Source organism: Bos grunniens, chromosome 18, assembly GCF_055505025.1.
Source record: "Bos grunniens cultivar Pamir isolate PY7600 chromosome 18, Bosgru_T2T1.0, whole genome shotgun sequence".
Taxonomy (NCBI): Eukaryota; Metazoa; Chordata; class Mammalia; order Artiodactyla; family Bovidae; genus Bos; species Bos grunniens.
Genome location: NC_141182.1, coordinates 61487942 through 61513687, shown reverse-complemented (window position 1 = coordinate 61513687; position 25746 = coordinate 61487942). Strand labels below are relative to the sequence as shown.

Here is a 25746-nt window from a genome sequence, read left to right as displayed (position 1 = left end):
ACCACTCCGAATACTCCATTTAAGTGGAATCAAAGAATATTTGTCCTTTCCTTCTGGTTTATTTCACTTAGAGAATGAGTTCATGAGGTTCCTTCATGTTGTAGTATGTGTCAGAATGCCCTTCTTTTTAATTATAAGTGATACACTATTATTTGTGCCTGCCACATTGGTTCATCTATTTCTCAGTCAGTGGGCACTTGGATTGCTCTCATGCTTTAGTTATTGTGAATAACGCTGCTATGAACATGAGCGTACAAATATCTCTTCCAGAGTGTGCTTTCAATTCCTCTGGGTATATCATCAGAGGTAGAATTGCTGGACCATGGGTTTCTAAGGTTTTTATCTGTTGGTGATTGATGAATGGAGAAAATGTTCAAATATTGAGAGGAGGTCAATTTGGCTTATACATGGATCAGCCTGAACTTTATGTGAACCAAGGTGCATTGTCCAACCCTTACAGCTCATCTACTTTAACCCCTGGGGTAAAGAAGATCTATTTTGAGGATAAGGATGAGTAACTCCCTTCTCATAGGCTTCCCAGGTGGCTCAGTGGTAAAGAATCCGCCTGCCAAGCAGAAGACACCAGTTTGATCCTTGGGTCAGGAAGATCCCCTGGACGAGGATATGGCAACCCACTCCAGTATTCCTGCCTGGAGAATCCCATGGACAAGGGAGCCTGGCAGGCTACAGTCCATGGGGTTGCAAAGAGTGAGACTTGACTTTGTAAACACACACACCACTAAGACAGGCTTACTAATTGATTCTGAAAGAATTAAGAGAATTCTGGCTTTTTCAATTCTAAGAATAAAGAAATCTCTCAGGGGGTTTCCGACTAAGTGGCCATGAATTTGAACAAACTCCAGGAGATAGTGAAGGACAGGGAAGCCTGACGTGCTGCAGTCCATGAGGTCGCAAAGAGTCTGACATGACTTGGCAATTGAACAACAACAACACGATTCTACAGAAATTCGGTACCTAGTTTTTTCCACATTGTCCAATCTCTCTGTGCCTTAATAACCTCTACCCAATCAGACCCATTGAACAAATGACAAAAGCCGTAAAGCTATAAATGCTTTAAAATATGCGATAGACCAGGCTCCAGCATTAGGCCATCCTAACTATAAATTACCATTTTCACTCTTTGCTCTTGAAGATAGACGATTCCCCCTGAGCATATTAACTCAGAGACATGGTGACCCATATGGACCCATTGGCTATTCTGCACCCGGAGTTAGATTTGTAACCAAATGCAGGCTCAGCCACTTGCTGCTCAACTGCCAATAAATCATGGGGCAAGCTTTCATTGAGAAGAAAGATGCTTTATTCCGAAAAGCCAGTGATCTGAGGAAAAAGTGGACTTGCATCCATGAGAGTTCTGCTCAGCCATGACCATCTTTAAAGGGAAACAATCTCAGTTAATCATTAAGGGAGGAAGTCACGGTCATTTTTCCATTGCTGCAAGCCTGCTGACTTCCTCTTTTCTCCAGGACACTGTCTTGCTCGAGTGACCCACCTGCAATCGGAGATTCTCTTGCTTGTGTGGTCCACCTGCATTTTAATAAGGGGAAGCGAGGGGAGGAAGTCAGTCATTCTTAAACCATTTTTTTTTTTTTTTTGGCTACACCATTGGGCATGCAGTGCATTGTTCCCCAACCGGGGGTTGAACCCATGCTCTCTGCACTGGGAGCGTGGAGTCTTAGCCACTGGACTGCCAGGGAAGTCCCTGGAGTATAACTCTTCATATAATTCATCCTCACCTGAGTTTCCTTCCAATGGGGCAGTCTCTGTGTTCTTGTTAGAAATAAGTACAAGCAGGTGTTTCTAATGTGCCCATAATAATTTATTTCTTCTTCTAGTTGCTGCTTACATTGTGGTACTTTGTTTGTGAAAATTCATCTTGCTGCACACTTATGAAGTATGCACTTACAAGTATGTATAGTATGCTTTTAAAAGTTTACCGAAAATTGCACAATGGTCCAGTCACTTTCTCCACAAGCAACAAATACAGGCTTTAGATGCCTCCACCTTCACACTCCACCGAGGCTCACAGTGTCCCTTGCACCAGCAGATCCTCCAGGGCATGGAGGGATTCCAGGCAGCATCTACCTCCTGTGGTTAAGATGACTCAGCACCAGGGATGTTTTTGTCAAGAGTATGGGAGGTGGAGGCTGGTGGCAGGTGGCTGTTGATGATTGTTCCCTGCCAGGCTGTGTCGGATCCCGTATCCAAAGTATATGAGAAATCCTAGTAGGGAAATGAGACGATAAGAAGGAAATGTAGGCGCTCACCTCATTTACAAATGCCCAGTAGACCTTCTATGGCATCTGATACAGTATGGGGAGAAATCATAGGAAGATGCTGGGTTCAGTCATTGAAGAAACCTCTGTATTCCAGAAAGCAACTTACCAATTGCATTCCAGATGCCAAACAGGGCCCAGGTCCCAGAGGTCATCTGCATCATCAGGTAAACATTCACGAAGATGCTGACCAGTGGGAGGACAGGCAGAGCAGGGACCTGTGGGCAGAGTCAGTTCATCCCTGAACACAGCCCAGATGTCTGAAAGGGAGACCCTACCCCACGTGGGTGGGAGACTCCTGTCCTCCTCAGGCTTTGCATTCAGTGCTTACTGAGACTGTGTATGCAAAGCCCCGAGTGTGGATCAGGGAAGAGTCCATTGGTTCCAGTAACTCCCCTCATTCCCTGTACAGGAAAGGATATTTTGCCATCAAAGGACACAGACTTCATTCACCAAAGGTGGACACTTTGGACATATGAGCTCACTTACTTTGAATTGAAGAGGAGACGGGTCCTGGGGCTGCCTCCAGATGATGACCGTGATCCCAGTGGTGAGCAGCAGGAGCAGCACAGCCACTGTTGTGAGCACGGGGTCTCCAGAGAACACCTGGCTGGGCCACTGGACCAGGATCAGGCTCAGGATGGTCAGCAGAAGAACTGCAAGAATCAAGGAGGAGAAGAACAGGCTGGACCCAGAAAACAAAGATGTCAGGACCTCGGGTAACATCCCTCCCTGAAACCACCAATATCAGGAAAGGCCATCATATCTTCTAGACTCTTCCACTGACAAAATACACACACTCACTCCGTCCTGTCAAGTTCAAAATATGACCAAAGAGACTTCCCAGTGCTCACCAAGCAGGAAGGCACATCCATAGACAATCTGGGCAGATTTCTGGGTGGGGGTGGTGCTGACAGGCAACCACAGACTCTTTAGAGTCTTTGAGCTTCCTGCTTCAGGTTCAGAGTCCAAAGGATTTTCCTTGACTAGAGGCATCATCTGAATTTTGTCTTCAATTTTCTCATTCTTGCTTAAATTGCAGTCTGGCTGGTACCTGAATTCGAGATATTATAGGAATATTAACAGCAGTCCCTACTCATTCAAAAACAGGCATCCTAATGCACCACTTTCCTGCCTTAGACAGAGCAGGAGTTTAGAAGGCCGAAGGAGGTGGCTGGTCGGGGCTGGAGGGCGGGGGCGGGGGATGAGGCCAAGATGGCAGAGGAATAGGATGGGGAGACCACTTTCTCTGCCACAAATTCACTGAAAGAACATTTGAATGCTGAGCACACTCCACAAAACAAATTCTGAACGCTGGCAGAGGACATCAGCCACCCAGAAAAGCAGCCCATTGTCTTCAAAGGGAAGTAGGACCAAATATAAAAGATAAAAAGAGAGACAAAATAGTTAGGGACAGAGATCTGCCCCAGGAAGGAATTCTTAAAAGAGAAGTTTCCAAACACCAGGAAACCCTCTCACCGGTGGGTCTGTGGGGGAGGTTTGGAATCTCAGAGGGCAACAAAACCTAAAGGAAAAATAAATAAAACCCACATGTTATGTCCCTAATGGCAACTCCCAGCTGAGAAGTACCCCAGATGCTTTCCTCCGCCACCAGCGAGGGGCGGGGGGAGGGGGGTGTGTGTGGCAGTGAATGGGGAGGAGCAGGCTGCATTGTTTAGGGTAAGGACCAGGCCTGAATGCCTTGAGGGCAATCTGAGGGAGCTAACATGAGATACTAACCTAAACTGTGGGATAGCCAGAGAGAGAGAGAGGGAAAAAGGGATAGAGAGAGAATATCCTGCGAAAAGCCCGAACCTAAGGCACTGCCGGCCTGCTCACAGAACAAAGGACTGAACGAATACCAGAGGAGAGCTAGCTGGCTGCGGATCTGGCCATCCCCAGCTGGAGGCAGGTGGGGGGCAGCCAGAGCCGGAAAGAGGCAATCTCAGCCCCAGAGAGGGCATCCCCTACCAAACTGCGAAAAGGCTTCCAGTTTCTAACCAAGACTTTCTGAGATTCTCCGAGGTTAACATCCACCAGGAGGGTTGCAGCCAGAGATCAGCTCCCCAGGAAAGACACACCACACACCGGAGATGGGCGTGCCCCAGAAACAGAGAAGCTAGGACCTGGGAGGTGATAAGATGCACCACACCTTAGGAGAGTGCACTCGCCAAGCACCTGGTCACCTGAGCTGCTCGGATCACGGATGGGCACAAAACGCGGGCCCAACCAAGTCTGTGCCTTTATGGAGTACCCGAGAAGCTGAAACTGAGCAGCTTAGACCTGGGAAGTGCATGCAATCCAGGGCCCGCTCCCTGCACAGCAACCTGAAGCCTGAGCAGTGTAGACTGGGAAAGCACACACGCCGTGAGCAGGGGCAAACCCAGTGTGGCTGAGACACTGTGAGCACTTCCCACACAGGCCAGGGATATTTGTTTGCAGTGTCCCTCCCTCCCCACAGCACGACTGAACAAGTGAGCCTAAACAAGAGACCACCTTCGCCCCCTTGTGTCAGGTCAGAAATTACACACTGAAGAGACCTGCAAACACAAGAAGCCAAATAAACACAGGGAACCGCTTTGGAAGTGACAGGTGCAACAGATTAAAATCCCTGTAGTTAACACCGACTACACTGGAAGGGGCCTATACATCTTGAGAAGTATAAGCTGGAACAAGGAACTATCTGGAACTGAACTGACCCCACACTGCCCGCAACAGCTCCAGAGAAACTCCAACATATATTTTTACTCTTACTATTATCATTTTTTTAATTAAATTTTTTTCATTTTTTAAATTCCTCTATTACTCCTTTAATTTTTATTTTTATAAGCAACTATTACATTGCCAAAAAAAGACCCTATTTTTAAAGCAAACTTCATATATATTTCTCATACATTTTGTGATTTTTAAAAAATAATACTGTGTTTTTGAGAGTCTAACCTCTACTCTAGTTTTTTAATCTTTGCTTTATGGTATTTGTTATCAATTTTGTACATTTAAGAATCCAATATTCAGTAAAGATTTTTACTTAGGAGTGTGATTACTGGCTTGATCACTCTCTCCCCCTTTTGACTCTCCTTTTTCTAGCCCAGGTCACCTCTATCTCCTCTCTCCCGTTTCTCTCCTCACACGAACTCTGTAAATCTCTGTGTGTGTTCCAGGCTGTTGAGAACACTTAGGGAACAGAATACGGCCTAGATCTATCTCTCTCCTTTTGATTCCCCCCTTTCTCCTCCTGCTCACCTCTATTTCCTTCCTCCCTCTCCTCTTCTTTATGTAACTCCATGAACCTCTCTGAGGGTTCGAGACTGTGGAGAGCACATCAGATCAGATCAGTCGCTCAGTCGTGTCTGACTCTTTGTGACCCCATGAATCACAGCACGCCAGGCCTCCCTGTCCATCACCAACTCCCGGAGTTCACTCAGACTCACGTCCATCAAGTCAGCGATGCCATCCAGCCATCTCATCCTCTGTCGTCCCCTTCTCCTCCTGCCCCCAATCCCTCCCAGCATCAGAGTCTTTTCCAATGAGTCAACTCTTTACATGAGGTGGCCAAAGTACTGGAGTTTCAGCTTTAGCATCATTCCTTCCAAAGAAATCCCAGGGCTGATCTCCTTCAGGATGGACTGGTTGGATCTCCTTGCAGTCCAAGGGACTCTCATGAGTCTTCTCCAATACCACACTTCAAAAGTATCAATTCTTTTGCGCTCAGCCTTCTTCACAGTCCAACTCTCACATCCATACATGACCACAGGAAAAACCATAGCCTTGACTAGACGAACTTTTGTTGACAAAGTAATGTCTCTGCTTTTGAATATGCTATCTAGGTTGGTCATAACTTTCTTTCCAAGGAGTAAGCGTCTTTTAATTTCATGGCTGCAGTCACCATCTGTAGTGATTTTGGAACCCAGAAAAATAAAGTCTGACACTGTTTTCACTGTTTCCCCATCTATTTCCCATGAAGTGATGGGACCGGATGCCATGATCTTCGTTTTCTGAATGTTGAGCTTTAAGCCAACTTTTTCACTCTCCGCTTTCACTTTCATCAAGAGGCTTTTTAGTTCCTCTTCACTTTCTGCCATAACGGTGGTGTCATCTGCATATCTGAGATTATTGATATTTCTCCCGGCAATCTTGATTCTAGCTTGTTTTCTTCCAGTCCAGCGTTTCTCATGATGTATTCTGCATATAAGTTAAATAAACAGGGTGACAATATACAGCCTTGATGTACTCCTTTTCATATTTGGAACCAGTCTGTTGTTCCATGTCCAGTTCTAACTGTTGCTTCCTGACCTGCATACAAATTTCTCAAGAGGCAGATCAGGTGGTCTGGTATTCCCATCTCTTTCAGAATTTTCCAGTTTATTCTGATGCACACAGTCAAAGGCTTTGGCATAGTCAATAAATCAGAAATAAATGCTTTTCTGGAACTCTCTTGCTTTTTCCATGATCCAGTAGATGTTGCCAATTTCATCTCTGGTTCCTCTGCCTTTCCTAAAACCAGCTTGAACATCAGGAAGTTCACGATTCACACATTGCTGAAGCCTGGCTTGGAGAATTTTGAGCATTATTTTACTAGCATGCGAGATGAGTGCAATTGTGTGGTAGTTTGAGCATTCTTTGGCATTGCCTTTCTTTGGAATTGGAATGAAAACTGAGCATTTCCAATCCTGTGGCCACTGCTGAGTTTTCCAAATGTGCTGGCATATTGCGTGCAGCACTTTCACAGCATCATCTTTCAGGATTTGGAATAGCTCAACTAGAATTCCATTATCTCCACTAGCTTTGTTCTTTGTGATGCTTCCTAAGACCCACTTGACTTCACATTCCAGGAATGTGGAGAGCACATAGGGAATTGATACTGGCTAGATAACTCTCTCCCCTTCTGATTCCCTCTCTTCTCCTTCTTGTCACCTCTATCTCCTTCCTCCCTCTTCTCTTCTCTGTGTAACTCTGTGAACATCTCTGAGGGTTCCAGACTGTGGAGAACACATAGGGAATTGTTTACTGGCTAGTTTGCTCTCTCCCCTTTTGATTCCCCCTCTTCTCCTCCTGGTCACCTCTATCTCCGTCCTCCCTCTTCTCTTCTCCATGTAACTCTGTGAACCTCTCTGGGTATCCCTCACTGTGGAGAATCTTTTCACCGTTAACCTAGACGTTTTATCATCAGTGCTGTATGGATGGAGAAGTCTTGAGGCTACTGTAAGAATAAGACTGAAAACCAGAGGCAGGAGGCTTAAGCCCCAAACCTGAGAACACCAGAGAACTCCTGACTCCAGGGAACATTCATTGGTAAGAGATCATCCAAAAGCCTCCATACCTACACTGAAACCAAGCACCACCCAAGAGCCAAAAAGTTCCAGAGCATACATACCATGCATATTCTCCAGCAATGCAGAAACAGAGCCCTGAGCATAGGTGTACAGGCTGCCCAAAGTCACACCAAACCCATAGACATCTCAAAACTCACTAGTGGACACTTCATTACACTCCAGACAGAAGAAATCCAGCTCCACCCACCAGAACACCGACACAAGCTTCCCTAACCAGGAAACCTTGACAAGCTGCCCGTCCAACCCTACCCACAGAGAGGAACCTCCACAATAAAGGAGAACAACAAACTGCCAGAATACAGAAAGGCCACCCCAAACACAGCAATCTAAATAAGATGAAAAGGCAGAGAATACTCAGCAGGTAAAGGAACATGATTAAAGCCCACCAAACCAAACCAAAGAGGAGGAAATAGGGAGTCTACTTGAAAAAGAATTCAGAAAAGTGATAGTGAAAATGAACCAAAATCCTGAAAACAAAATGGTGTTACAGATAAGTAGCCTGGAGACAGGATTGAGAAGATGCAAGAAATGTTTAACAAGAACCTAAAAGAAATATGAGTCAATCAATAATGAATAATGCAATAAATGAGATTAAAAACAACTCTGGAGGGAACCAACAGTAGTTTAACCGAGGCAGAAGATAGGATAAGTGAGGTAGAAGACAGAATGGTAGAAATAAATGAAGCACAGAGGAAAAAAGAATTAAAAGAAATGAGGACAACCTCAGGGACCTCTGGGACAATGTGAAAGTCCCCAACACTCGAATGATGGGAGTCCCAGAAGAAGAAGACAAAAAGGAAGGCCGTGAGAAAATACTTAAAGAGATAATAGTTGAAAACGTCCCTAAAATGGAGAAAGAAGTAGTCACCCAAGTCCAAGAAACCCAGAGAGTCTCAAAGAGGATAAACCCAAGGTGAAACACCCCAAGACACATACTAATCAAATTAACAAAGATCAAACACAAAATAAATATCAAAAGCAGTAAGGAAAAAACAACAAATAACACACAAGGGGATTCCCATAACAATAACGGCTGATCTTTCAATAGAAACTCTTCAGGCCAGAAGGGAATGGCAGAGCATACTTAAACTGATGAAAGAGAAAAACCTACAACCCAGATGACTGTACCCAGCAAGGATCTCATTCAAATATGAAGGAGAAATCAAAAGCTTTACACACAAGCAAAAGCTGAGAAATTCAGCACCACCAAACCAGCTCTTCAACAAATGCTAAAGGATCTTCTCTAGACAGGAAACACAGAAATGGTTTATAAACTCAAACCCAAAACAACAAAGTAAATGGCAACGGGATCATACTTATCAATAATTACCATAAATGTAAATGGGTTGAATGCCCCAGCCAAAAGACAAAGACTGGCTGAATGGATACAAAAAGAAGACCCCTATATATGCTGTCTACAATAGACGCACCTAAAAACAAGGGACACATACAGGCTGAAAGCGAAGGGCTGGAAAAAGATATTTCACGTAAATGGAAACCAACAACAACAAAAAGCAGGAGTAGTGATATTCATATCAGATAAAAAAGACTTTAAAAAAGGCTGTGAAAAGAGACAAAGAAGGACACTACATAATGATCAAAGGGTCAATGCAAGAAGAAGATATAACAATTATAAATATATATGCATCCAACATAGGCTCACCGCAATATGTAATGCAAATGCTAACAAGCATGAAAGGGGAAATTAACACTAACATAATAATAGTGGGAGGCCTTAATACCCCACTCACACCTATGGATAGATCAACTAAACAGAAAATTAACAAGGAAACACAGACTTAAATAACACAATGGACTAGTTAGGCCTAATTGATATCTATAGGACATTTCACCCCAAAACAATGAATTTCACCCTTTTCTCAAGTTCACACGGAACCTTCTTGAGGATAGATCACATCCTGGGCCATAAATCTAGCCTTGGTAAATTCAAAAAATTTGAAATCATTCTATGCATCTTTTCTGACCACAATACAGTAAGATTAGATGTCAATTACAGGGAAAAAAATTTTTTTTTAATTCCAACATACAGAGGTTAAACAATACACTTCTGAATAACCAACAAATCATAGAAAAAATAAAAAAGAAATCAAATATGCATAGAAATGAATGAAAATGAAATCACAACAACCCCAAACCTATGGGAAACTGTAAAAGCAGTGCTAAGGGGAAGGGTCATAGCAAGACAGGCTCACCTCAAGACACAAGAAAAAAGTCAAATAAATAACCTAACTCTACACCTAAAGCAACTAGAAAAGGAAGACATTAAGAACTCCAGGGTTAGTAGAATGAAAGACATCTTAAAAATTAGGGCAGAAATAAATGCAAAAGAAGCAAAGGAGATCATAGCCAAAATCAATAAAGCTAAAAGCTGCTTCTTTGAGAAGATAAATAACATTGACAAAATATTAGCCAGACTCATCAAGAAACAAAGAGAGAAGAATCAAATCAACACAATTAGAAATGAAAATGGAGAAATCGCTACAGACAATACAGAAATATAAAGTATCATAAGAGACTACTATCAGCAATTATATGCCAATAAGATGGACAGCATGGAAGAAATGGGCAAATTCCTAGAAAAGTATAACTTTCCAAAAGTGAACCAGAAAGAAATAGAAAATCTTAACAGACCCATCACAAGCACAGAAATCGAAACTATAATCAGAAATCTTCCAGCAAACAAAAGCCCAGATGGCTTCACAGCTGAATTCTACCAAAAATTTAAAGAAGAGCTAACACCTATCCTTGGAGAAGGCAATGGCACCCCACTCCAGTACTCTTGCCTGGAAAATCCCATGGACGGAGAAGCCTGGTAGGCTGAAGTCCATGGGGTCGCTAAGAGTCGGGCACGACTGAGCGACTTCACTTTCACTTTTCACTTTCATTCATTGAAGAAGGAAATGGCAACCCACTCCAGAATTCTTGCCTGGAGAATCCCAGGGACAGAGGAGCCTAGTGGGCTGTCGTCTATGGGTCACACAGAGTTGGACACGACTGAAGCAACTTAGCAGCAGCAGAAGCAGCAGCAACACCTATCCTACTCAAACTCTTCCAGAAAATTGCAGAGGAAGGTAAACTGCCAAAGTCATTCTATGAGGCCAACATCACCCTAATACCAAAACCAGACAAAGATGCCACAAAAAAAGAAAACTGCAGGCCAATATCACTGATTAATATAGATGTAAAAATCCTTAACAAAATGCTAGCAAACAGAATCTAACAACATATTTAAAAGATCATACACCATGACCAAGTGGGCTTTATACCAAGAATGCAAGCATTCTTTAATATCCACAAATCAATCAATGAAATACACCACATTAACAAATTAAAAGATAAAAACCATATGATTCTCTCAACAGATGCAGAGAAAGCCTTTGACAAAATTCAACATCCATTTATGATTAAAAAAAAAACAAAACTCTCCAGAAAACAGGAAGAGAAGGTGCATACCTCAACATAATAAAAGGTATATATGACAAACCCAAAGCAAACATTATCCTCAATGGGGAAAAATTAAAAGCATTTCCCCTAAAGTCAGGAACATGGCAAGGGTGCCCATTCTCACCACTACTATTCAACATAGTTTTGGAAGTTTTGGCCAAGGCAATCAGAGCAGAAAAAGAAATAAAAGAAATCCAAATTGGAAAAGAAGAATTAAAACTCTCACTGTTTGCAGATGACATGATCCTCCACATAGAAAACCCTAAAGACTCTACCAGAAAATTACTGGAGCTAATCAATGACTATAGTAAAGTTGCAGGATATAAAATTAACACACAGAAATTCCTTGCATTCCTATACACTAACAATGAGAAAACAGAAAGAGAAATTAAGGAAACAATTCCATTCACCATTGCAATGAAAAGAATAAAATACTTAGGAATGTATCTACCTAAAGAAACAAAAGACCTATATATAGAAAACCATAAAACACCAATGAAAGAAATCAAAGAGGACATAAATAGATGGAAAAATATACCATGTTCATAGATTGCAAGAATAAATATAGTGAAAATGAGTATACTACACAAAGCAATCTATAGATTCAATGCAATCCCTATCAAGCTACCAACAGTTATTTCACAGAACTAGAACAAATAATTTCACAATTTTTTGGAAATGCAAAAACCTCGAATAGCCAAAGCCATCCTCAGAAAGAAGAACGGAACTGGAGGAATCAACCTGCCTGACATCAGACTATACTACAAAGCTACAGTCATCAAGACAGTATGGTACTGGCACAAAGACAGAAATATAGATCAATGGAACAAAATGGAAAGCCCGGAGATAAATCCACACACCTATGGACAGCTTATCTTTGACAAAGGAGGCAAGAATATACAATGGAGGAAATATGATCTCTTTAACAAGTGCTGCTGGGAAAACTGGTCAACCACTGGTAAAAGAATGAAATTAATGGCTGAGTAATACTCCATTGTGTATATGTACCACAGTTTTCTTATCCATTCCTCTGCTGATGGGCATCTAGGTTGCTTCCATGTCCTAGCTATTATAAACAGTGCTGCGATGAACATTGGGGTACACGTGTCTCTTTCCCTTCTGGTTTCCTCAGTGTGTATGCCCAACAGTGGGATTGCTGGATCATAAGGCAGTTCTATTTCCAGTTTTTGAAGGAATCTCCACACTGTTCTCCATAGTGGCTGTACTAGTTTGCATTCCCACCAACAGTGTAAGAGGGTTCCCTTTTCTCCACACCCTCTCCAGCATTTATTGCTTGTAGAATTTTGGATAGCAGCCATTCTGACTGGTGTAAAAAGAATACATTTGAATCAGTTCTAATGAGGAGGATGAAACTGGAACCTATTATACAGAGTGAAGTAAGCCAGAAAGAAAAACATCAGTACAGTATACTAACTCATATATATGGAATTTAGAAAGATGGTAACAATAACCCTGTGTATGAGACAGCAAAAGAGACACTGATGTATATATCAGTCTTATGGACTCTGTGGGAGAGGGAGAGGGTGGGGAGATTTGGGAGAATGGCATTGAAACATGTAGAATATCATGTATGAAACGAGTCGCCAGTCCAGGTTCGATGCACGGTACTGGATGCTTGGGGCTGGTGCACTGGGACGACCCAGAGGGAGGGTATGGGGAGGGAGGAAGGTTCAGGATGGGGAACACAGGTATACCTGTGGCGGATTCATTTCGATATTTGGCAAAACTAATACAATATTGTAAAGTTTAAAAATAAAATAAAATTTAAAAAAAAGAATGAAATTAGAACACTTTCTAAGACCATACACAAAAATAAACTCAAAATGGATTAAAGATCTAAATGTAAGACTAGAAAATATAAAACTCCTAGAGGAAAACTTAGGCAAAACACTCTCCGACATAAATCACAGCAGGATCCTCTATGACCCACCTCCCAAAGTAATGGAAATAAAAGGAAACATAAACAAATGAAACCTAATTAAACTGAAAAGTTTTTGCACAACAAAGGAAACCATAAGCAAAGTGAAAGACAGCTTTCAGAATTGGGGAAAAGAATAGCAAACAAAGCAACTGACAAAGAATTAATCTCAAAAATGTACAAGCAGCTCCTGCAGCTCAATTCCAGAAAAATAAATGACCCAATCAAAAAATGGGTCAAAAAACTAAACAGACATTTCTCCAAAGAAGACATACAGATGGCTAACAAACACATGAAAAGATGCTCAACATCACTTATTATCAGAGAAATGCAAATCAAAACCACAATGAGGTACCAACTCACGCTGGTCAGAATGGCTGCTATTCAAAAATCCACAAACAATAAATGCTGGAGAGGGTGTGGAGAAAAGGGAACCCTCTTACACTGTTGGGGGGAATGCAAACTAGTACAGCTACTATGGAGAACAGTGTGAAGATTCATTAAAACCCTGGAAATTGAACTGCCATAGGACCCAGCAATCCCACTGCTGGGCATACACACTGAGGAAATCAGAATTGAAAGAGACACATGTACCCCAATGTTCATCACAACACTGTTTATAATAGCCAGGACATGGAAGCAACCTAGATGTCCATCAGCAGACAAATATATAAGAATGCTTTGGTACATATACACAATGGAATATTATGCAGCCATTGAAAAGAATACATTTGAATCAGTTCTAATGAGGTGGATGAAGCTGGAGCCTATTATACAGAGTGAGGTAAGGCAGAAAGAAAAACAGCAATACAGTATACTAATACATATATATGGAATTTAGAAAGATGGTAACAATAACCCTATATGAGAGACAGGAAAAGAGACACAGATGTACAGCAGAGTCTTTTGGACTCTGTGGGAGAAGACGAGAGTGGGATGATCTGAGAGAATAGCATTGAAACACGTACATTATCATATGTGAAACAGATCACCAGTCCAGGTTCGATGCATGAGATAGGGTGCTCAGGGTTGGTGCACTGGGATGACCCAGAGGGATGGGATGGGGCGGGAGGTGGGAGTGGTGTTCAGGATAGGGAATATGTGTAAACTTGGCTGATTCATGTCAATGTATGGCAAAAACCACTCCAATATTGTAAAGTAATTAGCCTCCAATTAAAAAAAAAAAACTTGAAGACGATGAACTGCCACTGAGTCTTTAGGAACGTACGTGCCCCAGTCAGGGTGCAGTGGAATCTCACCTGAGGACAAGGACAAAAAACGCCACCAAGGAATAAACCAGCAGGTGTCCAATCGACATGAGCTCCACCAGATTACTGAACTCAAAGAGCAATGCCATGATCCCTAGAATGAGGGCACAAACGAGGTGGGGGTCGGCAGTGAGAAACCACTGGACATACCCAGATAAGGAATGGGATCAAAGGAGGAGTGGGTTCTGTTGCTCACCTGCAAGAATTCCAGAGGACACGGTGGCCATGATGGGGGTCTTCGTGCGGGCATGGGTCCGGGCAAGTCCTCGGAAAAGGAGCCCGTCCTCTGCCATTTCCTGGATCACCTGAGGCACGGGGAACAAGGAGCTCTGCAGTCTGGAAGGGATGGTGGGAACACAGGTGGGGATGTTGAGAAGGAGGAGAGACCAGGGCTCTGGCTCTCTAGTCTACATGGGGTGAGGGGTCTTTCCCTCTCTTGTCTCAATCCCCAGGGCTGAAACACCTGAGCATCTGAACAGTTCATGGAGAGAAGGCCTTGACACTGACCTGTATAAAAGAAAACAGAGGATGCCAACAGCCACGACATATCTGGCAGGACCCCACCCAACATGGAGGAAAGCTTGCGGAAAGGGGCTGTCAGACTGAATCTGGTAGTAGGGCACCATGAGGGTGAGAGTCGCTGAGACACCAAAATATGCCAAAAAGCAGATGAAGACCGTGGACATGATGCTGATGGGGATGGAGCGATGAGGATTTGGGGCTTCTTCCCCTGCAGGGTGGGTGAACATCTCGGGTTAGGAAAACACTGATGGCACAGCACAAAATCCACTTTCCTCTTGAACTTTCAAAAGGTTTTCAAAATCTTCTATCAACCCCTATGCCCAAGGGCAGCCCAATCCCCTGATGGGACACACAAGGACTCAGTTACCTTTCGTGACAATGTCATCAAAACCCACAAACGAGTAGAAACATAGAGCTGCTCCATGGAGAATTCCATCATAGTCGAAGGGCACAAACCCTCCAGAACCTAGAGGGCCCAAGCTACAGTGAGAGAAGAGGCAAGAAAGACCATGAGAGAGATGCGTTCAGTCATCTCTACAGGACTTCACAGTTAATGCCACCAGCCCTGGGCTCCAGGACCTCGTTATCCAGATCCACCAGCCCAGATCTCTTTAGTCCCCGCCAGATTCCCAGGTTTGCACCAGCCCCAACAAGCATGACAAGGACCAGGAGCACCCTCCTGACCTATAGATGTCACTGGATTCAGACGTGTTCAATGTGTAGTCCTGTTCAGTGAGCTTCCAGTTGTGCAGGTCTCCCTTAATGAAGCCAGACAGGATGATGAAGCTGAGAACCAAAAGGTTGATGCCTGTGGATATTTTTCCAACCAGGACTGACTCACGAACTCCCAGAACCAGTACTCCTGTGGGAAAGATGGAATATGAGACAATCCAAGATAGCCAAATCAAATCCATAGACATAGAAAGCAGACTAGTAGTTGCCAGAGGTTAGGGGGCTGTGAGACTAAGATGGATAGTCTGTCTTACTGGGTTTCATTTTGCTATAATGAAGATGTTTGAAGCTAGATGAAGGTGATTGTTATATATCTTGAATGCCCTAAGTACCACTGAATTGCATACTTTAACATGGTTAGTTTCTTACTGTGGCCATTATCATATAGTATGGGCTCAGTCACTCAGTCGTGTCCGACACCTTGACCCATGGACTGTGGCCTGCCAGGCTCCTCTGTCCATGGAATTTTCCAGGCAAGATTACTGTAATGGGTTGCCATTTCCTACTCCAGTCACATAATATACACATCTATCAAAGCATCATGATGTTCACCTTCAGCTTACATAATGTTGTATGTCAAGTATATATCAATAAGGCTAAGGAAAAATAATAAAATGGCTAATTTTATGCTATGTTAATTTCCTCCCAATTGAAAAAAGTCTCAGTAGAGAGGAAGAAACTTGTCACTCTAAGTAAATGATTCTCAGCTGGGGGTGATTTGGGTCCCCAAGGGACATTTGGCAATGTCTGGAGACATCCCGATTGTCACAACTTGGGAAATATGAATCACAGGTGTTTAGTGAATGAAGTCCAAAGATGCTACACACCTGACAGTGATTGATTAAGAAAATCCTGCAGTGCCTGCATCACGCCCCAACACCAAAGGCTGTTTCAGCCTGGAAGGTCAGTAATGCCAAGGGTGGGAAACAATGCTCTACATCTTGACTTCTTGCTTTCGTATCACAGACCCTAATTTCTAGTTCCCACAGTTCCTCCACCTCACACCTTTCCCACCCTAGTTCCCCCACTGCCCCACATCCCAGTTTTCCCATCCTAACTTGGACCCCTGTCTCACCTGTAAGCAACAGCACCAGGGATAGGGCGACAAAGTCCGGGTACTTGGCCAGATAGTAGGGCATATATGGAGAGAAAGTTCCCTCTAAGGCCTGAAAGATGTGGTTCCCAATCAGGCTGTCGAAGGCGATGCTCCAGGCCCTGGCCACGCTGCCCGTGACTGCAGCAGAATGAGAAGGAACATTCATTGACAAATATAAATTGCACCCTTGTAGAAACCAAGAACCCTTCAGGGATCACAGCCTTGTCATGGTGAAGGGCTAGCATAGCTCAATCATGCTATGCAGGACCACTCAAGACGGACGGGTCACAGTGAAGAGTTCTGACAAAACATGGGCCGCTGGAGAAGGAAATGGCAACCCACTCCAGTATTCTTGCCAGGAGGACCCCATGGACAGCATGAAAAGGCAGAAAGTTATGACACCCAAAGAGGAGACCCCCAGGTCAGAAGGTGTCCAACATGGGAAAGATTGAAGGTAAAAGAAGAAGGGAGTGGCAGAGGATGAGATGGTTGGACAGCATCACTGACTCAGTGAACATGAGTTTGAGCAAACTCCAGGAGAGAGTGGAGGACAGAGGAGCCTGGTGAGCAGTAGCCCATGGGGTTGCAAAGACTTGGACACAGTTTAGTGATGGAACAACAACAACAAATATACAAAGTCATGTATGTTGTGAAAAAAATACAAAATACCAAATCTCAGAGAGCTTCTTTTCATGGGGTGGGGGAAATAGACCCAGATAATTCTAAAATAGGTTAACTATTTAATGTCAGTGGGAGATCAAAGGAGCAAGATGTCTGGGTGATAAGGATTAAAATTTTAGTTCAAATGCTAATGGAAACTCTATGAAGGCAACCGCTAAACAGAGACTTCAGTATGGTGAGGGGATAAGCCTGAGGGCCATGCCTCCCTACAGTGCCCTTTCCTCTCGATTCTTGGTCCATCATTTAAGGACAGCAGGGGAGAGCTGAGAAGAATGAAGTTGTGGACTTTTCCTGACGTTATTTCCCTCCTCTCCTCACAGAGTGGATGACACAGTTCTCATGCACGACCGAAGACCCAAATGCCTGCTCCTGGTCTCCAGAACTTCAGCCCCACACCTACCCGCCATCCATGCCCTCACCAACGACATAGGACAGTATGAGGTTCCAGGCAGTGATGAAAGCCCACAGTTCTCCCACACTGATGTAGCTGTAGAGATACGCAGAACCGGTCCATGAGACCCGTGTCCCAAATTCGGCATAGCAGAGCCCAGACAACACAGAAGACACAGCGGCCACCAAGAAGGAGATGACAATCGCTGGTCCAGCGATGAACATGGCCACTTCTCCCACCAGGATGTACACGCCAGCCCCCAGAGTGCTGGCCACACCGAAGGCCACCAGCTTCATGGGGTTCAGAGGAGCCATGGGACTCTCAGAATCCTCGGTGGGCTCCAGGAGCCGCCTGCGGACCAGCTTCTGACCAAAGTGGTGGAGATCCTGACACTGCATCCCGGATAGAGTTGAGAAGCTGTGATCTGCTCAGGAAACAAGACACGAAGCCATCAGCAAGGTCCACCCGCCCTTGGCCCTTGGGCCATTTTCTCAATTGGGGACAACAAAGATCTAATTGTAAGATAGCATTATAATCTAGACACCCAAGTTTTAGGCCACTTCCCAATTCCCAATTTAAATAAAGGCCAGACATTGTTAAAGCAAACCTGAGTTTTCCTTTTCTTGGCCCATCTGGCTTTTGAAGGGAATCCTCCCGGGTTGAGCTTCCCTGCGGGCTCAGGCAGTAAAGAATCCACCTGCAGTGCAGGAGACACAGATTCGATCCCTGGGTGGGGAAGATGCCCTGGAGAAGGGAATGGAAACCCACTCTAGTATCCTTGCCTGGAGAATCCCATGGACAGAGGAGCCTGGTAGGCAACAGTCCACAGGGTTGCAAAGAGTTGCACATGACTTAGTGACTAAACAACAGCTACAACAGAGTGGGAGCAATTTGCTGGCTGTGGTGGTAGGTGATGTGCCTTGATTCCAGGCATGGTTCTCCCAAAGTTGATGAGGAAGCTCTGCTTGGGTGAGGGACAGGCTGGGGATTGTCATTTAGGCAGAATGGGAGAAATGGGGAGAGGGGCAAGAAAAAGATAACTGGGGCTCCTTCATTGAGCAGACCTAGATTAACCCCTGCAGGTCTTAGAAAGAGAACAGAGCAGAGAGTGAGAGCAAGTCCTCCTGCAAGAGAGAGAGAGTCAGAAGTCTCCAGCCAGCAGTTTGGGGAGACCGGCAGTTTACCTTGAAATCCTGGGTTTCAGCCCCAAATGATCTCGGAGAGAGAGAGCCGGGAGTGCTGGCTTAGTTCTCTGCCCAAGAATTGGGCTCTAGTATGCTGTATGAAAACCAGGACCCCTAGTCGCCAGTACATTGGGGGCTAGAAACTAGAAACAAGGTTCTCCTGGTTCTAGTACTGAGTTTAAAAAAAAGAAGAAGAAGAAGCATTTTTCCAGGAGGTAAAAACTAAAAATATGTTAAAAGTGTATTACTAGAGACACAGCACAGTCGTGCAGGAGCACACAGAGGAACAGTTTGTTTAGTTAAGACAGAAGCCAGGCAGAGCTCACACTCAAGAGAAAGGCTGTGGGAGTCCCCCGGAAGGAGGAGGAGCCCCATAAAGAGACTGTTAAATCGCCTATGCAGGGCAGTTCTTCCCGTCTTTGTTTACCTTGGCCAATTACTTGGTTTCTTTTTCCACACCTGACCTGCCCTAGGACCCTCCCTGACAGGTGTGTGCAGCTATTTTTCTGGATGAATTCCAGCACACAGGCCTGTGAGGGCCTGGACATCACCTATTACAAGATGGCAGCACCTCCTTTTTGCCCCCCAAAGAGTCTTTCTGCACATGCGTTGTGCCCCAAAGATAGAAAATATGTGACCTCTTGATCTTTTACACACACAGGGTTTAGCCCCTTTCTGTCCCTGCCATGATTGTTATAGTAACATGTCCACATCAGGCAAAGTCCAGCTATTTACCCTGTTCTGGCATTTCCATCTCAAAGTGCAAACAGAAGTCTAATGTAAACACCTAGCCTGGACCTCACCTGCTTCGTTCCTCAGGAAATGTAAACAGAAGGCTAGTTGTAGATGGAGTTCTTTCTCCTGTTCATCTACCCTTCCTGTGTCTTCTTTGCAGGCTGTAGACAGAGAACCTAGGAGGATAGAGGACAAGATTATCTGCCCCAAGAACAATAAAGTTTAAATGCTTCTACAATATGATGAGGGCTTCCCTGGTGGCTCAGATGTAAAGAATCTGCATGCAATGCACTAGTTCGCAGTTCCATCTCTGGGTCAGGAAGATCTCCTGGAGAAAGGAATGGCAACCCACTCCAGTATTCTTACCTGGGTAATCCAATGGACAGAGAAACCTCGCAGGATATAGTCCGTTGGGTCACAAAAGAGCCAGACACAACTGAGTGACTAACCAACAACAAATATATATATATATATATATATATATATATATATATATACACATACATATATATTCATACATGCATACAATGGAATGTATCTCAGCCATGAAAAATGTAACAGTGATACTTGCAGCAGTATGGACCTAGAGCTTATCATAGTTACTGAAATAAGTCAGAAAGAGAAAGACGAATACCATATGATATCACTTATATGTGGAATCTAAAATACAATGCAAGTGAACCTATCTATGAGACAGAAAGAGACTCACAGACATAGAGACCAGACATATGATGGCCAAGGGAGAGGGAGAAGGAAGGATTGGGAGTTTGGGATTAGCACATGCAAACTATTCTATATAGATAAACAAGATCCTACTGTATAGCACAGGGAACTATAATCAATATCTTGTGATAAATGTCATTGAAAAGAATATATCAATATATATGTATATTTGAGTCACTTTGCTGTACAGAAGAAATTATCTCAACACTGTAAATCAACTATACTTCAATAAAATGAAAAGAAAATAGCTCAAATTGAAGCAGCCAATGAGTGAGAGTCTAAATTTTAAAAAATAAGACATCTAAAATAGGCATTAGGGATTTAGTAGTAAGGAGCACTCCCCCCTTTCACAACAGCAGGACATTTGGAATCCAACCCACATATATTATATTGAAAAAAATTCCACATTGGTTTTTTAAAAATCTGACTTTTTAAACAACTGTAATTTAATAGGAGAAAACATACAGAGTTTAAAGTAATGTAAGGACAGAGACTTAAGCCATGAGAATGGCATGTCTGATATCACATTGTATAGAATTTTCTTCTTGTTTAGTCACTCAGTCATGTCTGACTGTTTTGTGGCCCCATGGATATAACATGCCAAGTTCCTCTGTCCATGGGGTTTCCCAGGCAAGAATACTGGAGAGGGTTGCTATTTCCTCCTTTAGGGTATCTTCCAGTCCCAGGGGTCAAACCCACGTCTCCTGCTTTGGCAGGCAGGTTCTTTACCACTGATGCACCAGGGAAGCCCAGTAGACAACCCCAACTGACAGGCAGTCTCTTCCTGTTATGATTCATGAGAGTCACTCAGGTCCAACTCTGCTGCTTTCTCCCCACCCTCTCATCTTTTCAACATAATTTCCCATGTTTTTAATTCATCTCACGGTGACTGCGGTAACTGTCAGAGGTACGCTCACATTCCTGTTCTTTTTCCTTTTTCATTCAACAGTTACCCTGTGTTTCCAAGTGAGTGTGCTGATCATTATCCCTCCCCTAACTTCCCTGCCCTCTATCTCTCAAATACTAACATCTTTTCATTTTTATGTACTTCCAAAAGTGTCTGAAATTGTTACTCAATTCCATAACCATCACTGAGTTTGGGTACTTTGTGTTTACATTATATGTGAATATTTTACACTGATGTTGAGTTCACTGTGACCTGTGATTCACAGTTGATAACCTGCCCCACCCTGGCCCCTGCCCCCAACCCAGTCTTCAGCATGTTAGTCCTCCCATCTGTGCCTCCTCTTCCTGCCTCTTCTGTCTCAGATGGAAACACTTTTTCATCTCACTCTATTTCTCTCTTGCCTTCTGCCCCCTCCCCCGTGCATCCTGTTTTTGACATGAATTCATCACTGTGCCTTAGACCAGTGGGTTTCCTTTCTTGGTTGCATTTGGAAACCAATCCAAATACCAAATCCAGGCTAGCCCTGACAGAATGGAAACTAAATCACAGGGGAGTCGAGAGAAAATCATGTGACCTGGGAAGAGGATGAAAAAATTCCCAATCACGGTATCGTCAAAGATTCTTCCATTATGAGGGGACCCTCTCGGGAACACGCATACACACACACCACGAGTTTTCTCCATTATCTTGTAAACGGAAGGAGTCTAGAAATAAATGTAGTTTTTTCGTGTTTGTTGATATTCTTACTTTTTGGACTTCCCTGGTGGCACAGTGGATGAGAATCCACCAGCTAATGCAGGGTACATAGATTCGATTCCTGGTCTGGGAAGATCCCACGTGCCATGGAGCAACTAAGCCTGTGCTCCACAACTACTGAGCCTGTGCTCCACAACTACTGAGCCTGTGCGCCACAATAAGAGAAGCCACCGCAAGAAGCATGCACACCAAAGCAAAGAGTAGCCCCCTACCCACAACCAGAGAGAAACCCTACATGCAGCAACTAAAACCTAGTGTGGCCAACATTTTAACAGTTTTTAAAAAATCAAATGTTTTGTAAAATTTGCCAGTGAAACTATCTTGTTTTTGTGCTGAGAGGATTCTGATCACTGATTTTACCTCCTTACTTGTTTGTTATTCATATTGTTTATTTTAGCCTGACTTTGTCTTAATATGTTGGATGCTTCTAAAAATTTGATCTGTTTCTTCTAGGTTATCCAATTTGTTGGCATATAGTTTTTCATAGTAGTTTCTTATAAGACTCTATATTTAAAGTACCGTTTATAATATCTCCTTTCTGATTTTATTCATTTGAGTGTTCTCTTTTTAAATTTTTAAAAAATTGTTTATCTTAATTGGAGGCTAATTATTTGACAATATTGTAGTGGTTTTGGCCATACATTGACATGAGTCAGCCACGGGTGTATTGCTTTACAATGTTGTGTTAGTTTCTATGACACAAAGAAGTGAATCAGCTTTGTCGCTGTTCAGTCGCTCAGTTGTGTCTGACTCTGTGCCACCCCATGAACTGTAGCCCACCAGGCTTTTCTGTCCATGGGATTCTCCAGGCAAGAATACTGGACTGGGTTGTTATTTCCTTCTCCAAGGAATCTTCCCAACCCAGGCATCAAACCGGCATCTCCTGCATTGGCAGGTGGATCCTTTACTGCTGAGCCACAAGGGAAGGAAGCCCAGTGAATAGCTATATGTATACATATATCCCCTACCTGCTGGGAGTCCCTCCCACCCCATCCCCCACCCCCCATCCCAACCTTCTAGGGCATCACAGAGCTGCAAGCTGAGGTGCCTGTGCTCTCTGCAGGTTCCTATTAGCTTTCTGTTTTGCACATGTAGTGTATACATGTCAATCCTAATCCCCCAGTTTGTTCAACCTTCTCCTTCCCCCAATGGGTCCACATGTCAGTGAGCTGTCACCTCACAGATGTCAGAATGGTCACAATTGGAAAATCTACAAACAATAAATGGTGGAGAGGATGTGGAGAGAAGGGAACTCTTCTGCACTGTTGGTGAGAAAGTAAGCTGATACAGTGATTATGGAGAACAGGATGGACGTTCCTGAACAAACTAGGAATAAAACTACCGTATGACCCGGCAACCCATTACTGGGCATAAACCCTGAGAAAACCAAAGTCAAATCAAACCAAATCACAAAGGTACATGTACATGAATGTTCTTTGCAGCCCTGTTTACAACAGGCAGGACATGGAAGCAACCTGGATGTGTATAGATAGATGAATGGATAAAGAAGATGTGGTACATATAGGTAATGAAGTATTACTCAGCCATAAAAAAGAATGAATGTGAGTCACTTGTAGTGAGATAAATAAACTAGAGTCTGTTATACAGTGTGAAAAAACTCAGAAAGAGAAAAACACATATTGTATATCATGAATATGTATGGAATCTAAAAAAATAGGACAGATGAACCTATTTGTAGGGAAGGATGTCAGACTTGTGGACACAGTTGAGGTAGGAGAGGGTGGGACGAACTGAGAAAGTAGCGCTGACATTTATACACGATTATGTGTGAAACAGATAGCTCATGGAAGCCGCTGTAGAACATGAGGAGCTGTCTGGAGCTCCGTGCTGACCTAGAGGGATGGGGACATATACACATAATTATGACTGAGCCTCCTTGTTTTACACAGAAACCAGCACAACATTGTAAAGCAATTATCCTCCAACTAAAAAAAAAAATTGTAAACATTTAAAAAATACAGTATTATTAAATTTTTGGAAATAAAAAAAAGGAAAAACAGATGGCCTCCCAAGTGCCTGGAGGGAGGGAGGACTAATCTTCATTCTGAATCAGAAACGAGAGACTGTGTTTTCAATCCTTTGGGACATAGAATGTCTCCCCATTACACTGCTCTGCAAGGCTAGGCTGACTCAGTGAACACTAGTTAAGGGCAGGGGGCTTCTGTCCATGTTACTCTAAGGTCCAAGTTGAGCATTATGGTTGAGGGCAAGCATTCAAAGAGTCAGGAAGCTATGATTAGCATCTTGGCCCCATGAACACCTCTTGGCCCTTGAACAAGTCATATACTTCTCTGGACCTGTGTTTCCTTCTCGGTCAAACACTGCTGATGAACCTTTGAGACCTCTCGTTAGGAACATAAAATGGTGCAGTTGCTATGGATAAAGTATGGTGGTTCCTCAAAAAAACCAAAACTGAAATTACCATCATGGTTGGGCAATCCCACTTCTCAGAATACACTCAAAAGAACTGAAAGTGAGGTCACAGGAGACATTTGCACACCCATGTTTGTAGCAGCTTTGTTCACAATAGCTGAAAGATGAAAGCAACCCAAACAGCCATCCACGAAAAATGGATGACTAGAAAGTGATGTGTGCCGACAGAGGAATATTATTCAGCAATAAAAAGACAGGAAATTCTGACCCATGCTACAACAGGGACAATACCCTAGTGGACAAGAGACTTGAGAACAATATGCTAAATGATAAAAAGGCAGTCTCCAGAAGACAAATACTGTATGGTTCACTTCAATGAAGTACCTGATATAGTCAAATTTACACAGACAGAAATAGATCAGTGGTTTACTAGGGACTGGGTGAGAGGAAAAATAGGGAGTCATTGTTAAATGAGAACCCGGTTTCGGTTTTACAAGACAAAAAGAGTTCTGCAAATTAGTGTCACAGCTGTGTAAATTTACCCAATATTGCTGAACCGTTCATTTAAAAATGGTGAAGATGGCAAATTTATGTATATTTTACCACAATTAAGAAAAAAAAAATGATGCCAGTGATAAACAGGAGAGCCAGCTTCACAGAGTTGCTGAGTGTACACAACTCCAAGGTAACTTAACATGAAACACCAGTGAGTCATCCCCAGCAGAATGCTCAGCTCCTAGATGAGGCATCAGCAGACATGGAGGGCAGAAAGGAGACAGGAGACTGAAGGCAGTGGTACCCAAATCACAAACTCTATGTGAGGGTCATCTGAGTGTTGAGTGAGCACCAGACTAAAACCGGTCGAAGAGCCTTTGGACATAGATCCCATCTCTCGCAGCCCCTCCTCTTCTCACACAAACACAATAGCTCCCAGCTCCTTCTACTTTCATCTGGAAAACAGGTCTCTCCACCCTCAGGCTGGACCCAGGCTGACCCCTCTGCACTCTGGGGTTGTAGAGGTCTCTTTGGGAGGATGTGAACTCAGCACCCAGTCTCCTACAGAAGAGGGTGACCCGAGACTTACTGGATCCTTGGAGCAGAGCCTGGAGCACTGGGTCAGTCAGGGAGGCTGAAGTTAAGGCGCGCAGGGCAGGAGCTGATGTTTGTCCAAAAACCAAAGAGCGAAGTCACTGAGCACAGAAGACAACCTTTAACTCCTGGGTAGTTGTGGTGGGGAGGAGGCTGGGAGGACCGGAAGCTTATGCAAAGTTCCTGTCAGCCCTTAACATGTCTGTGGTTACCGTCACGGGATTTTCAAAGATG

The 25746-nt window shown here is 43.6% G+C and overlaps 1 protein-coding gene across 1 annotated transcript; it reads right to left on the bottom strand.

The window, feature by feature from the left end:
• Window positions 1-1818: 1818 nt before the first annotated feature.
• On the bottom strand, window positions 1819-25653 carry LOC147354555 (cationic amino acid transporter 3-like). Its single transcript, XM_086349710.1, is given in 15 exon segments — window positions 1819-2181; window positions 2183-2244; window positions 2407-2515; window positions 2787-2953; window positions 3152-3351; window positions 14294-14396; window positions 14499-14638; window positions 14810-15032; window positions 15192-15304; window positions 15509-15686; window positions 16632-16790; window positions 17753-18148; window positions 18332-18421; window positions 19712-19819; window positions 25508-25653. Coding segments are annotated over 13 exon segments (1941 nt in total). The 5' UTR covers window positions 18357-18421; window positions 19712-19819; window positions 25508-25653; the 3' UTR covers window positions 1819-2115.
• Window positions 25654-25746: the final 93 nt, after the last annotated feature.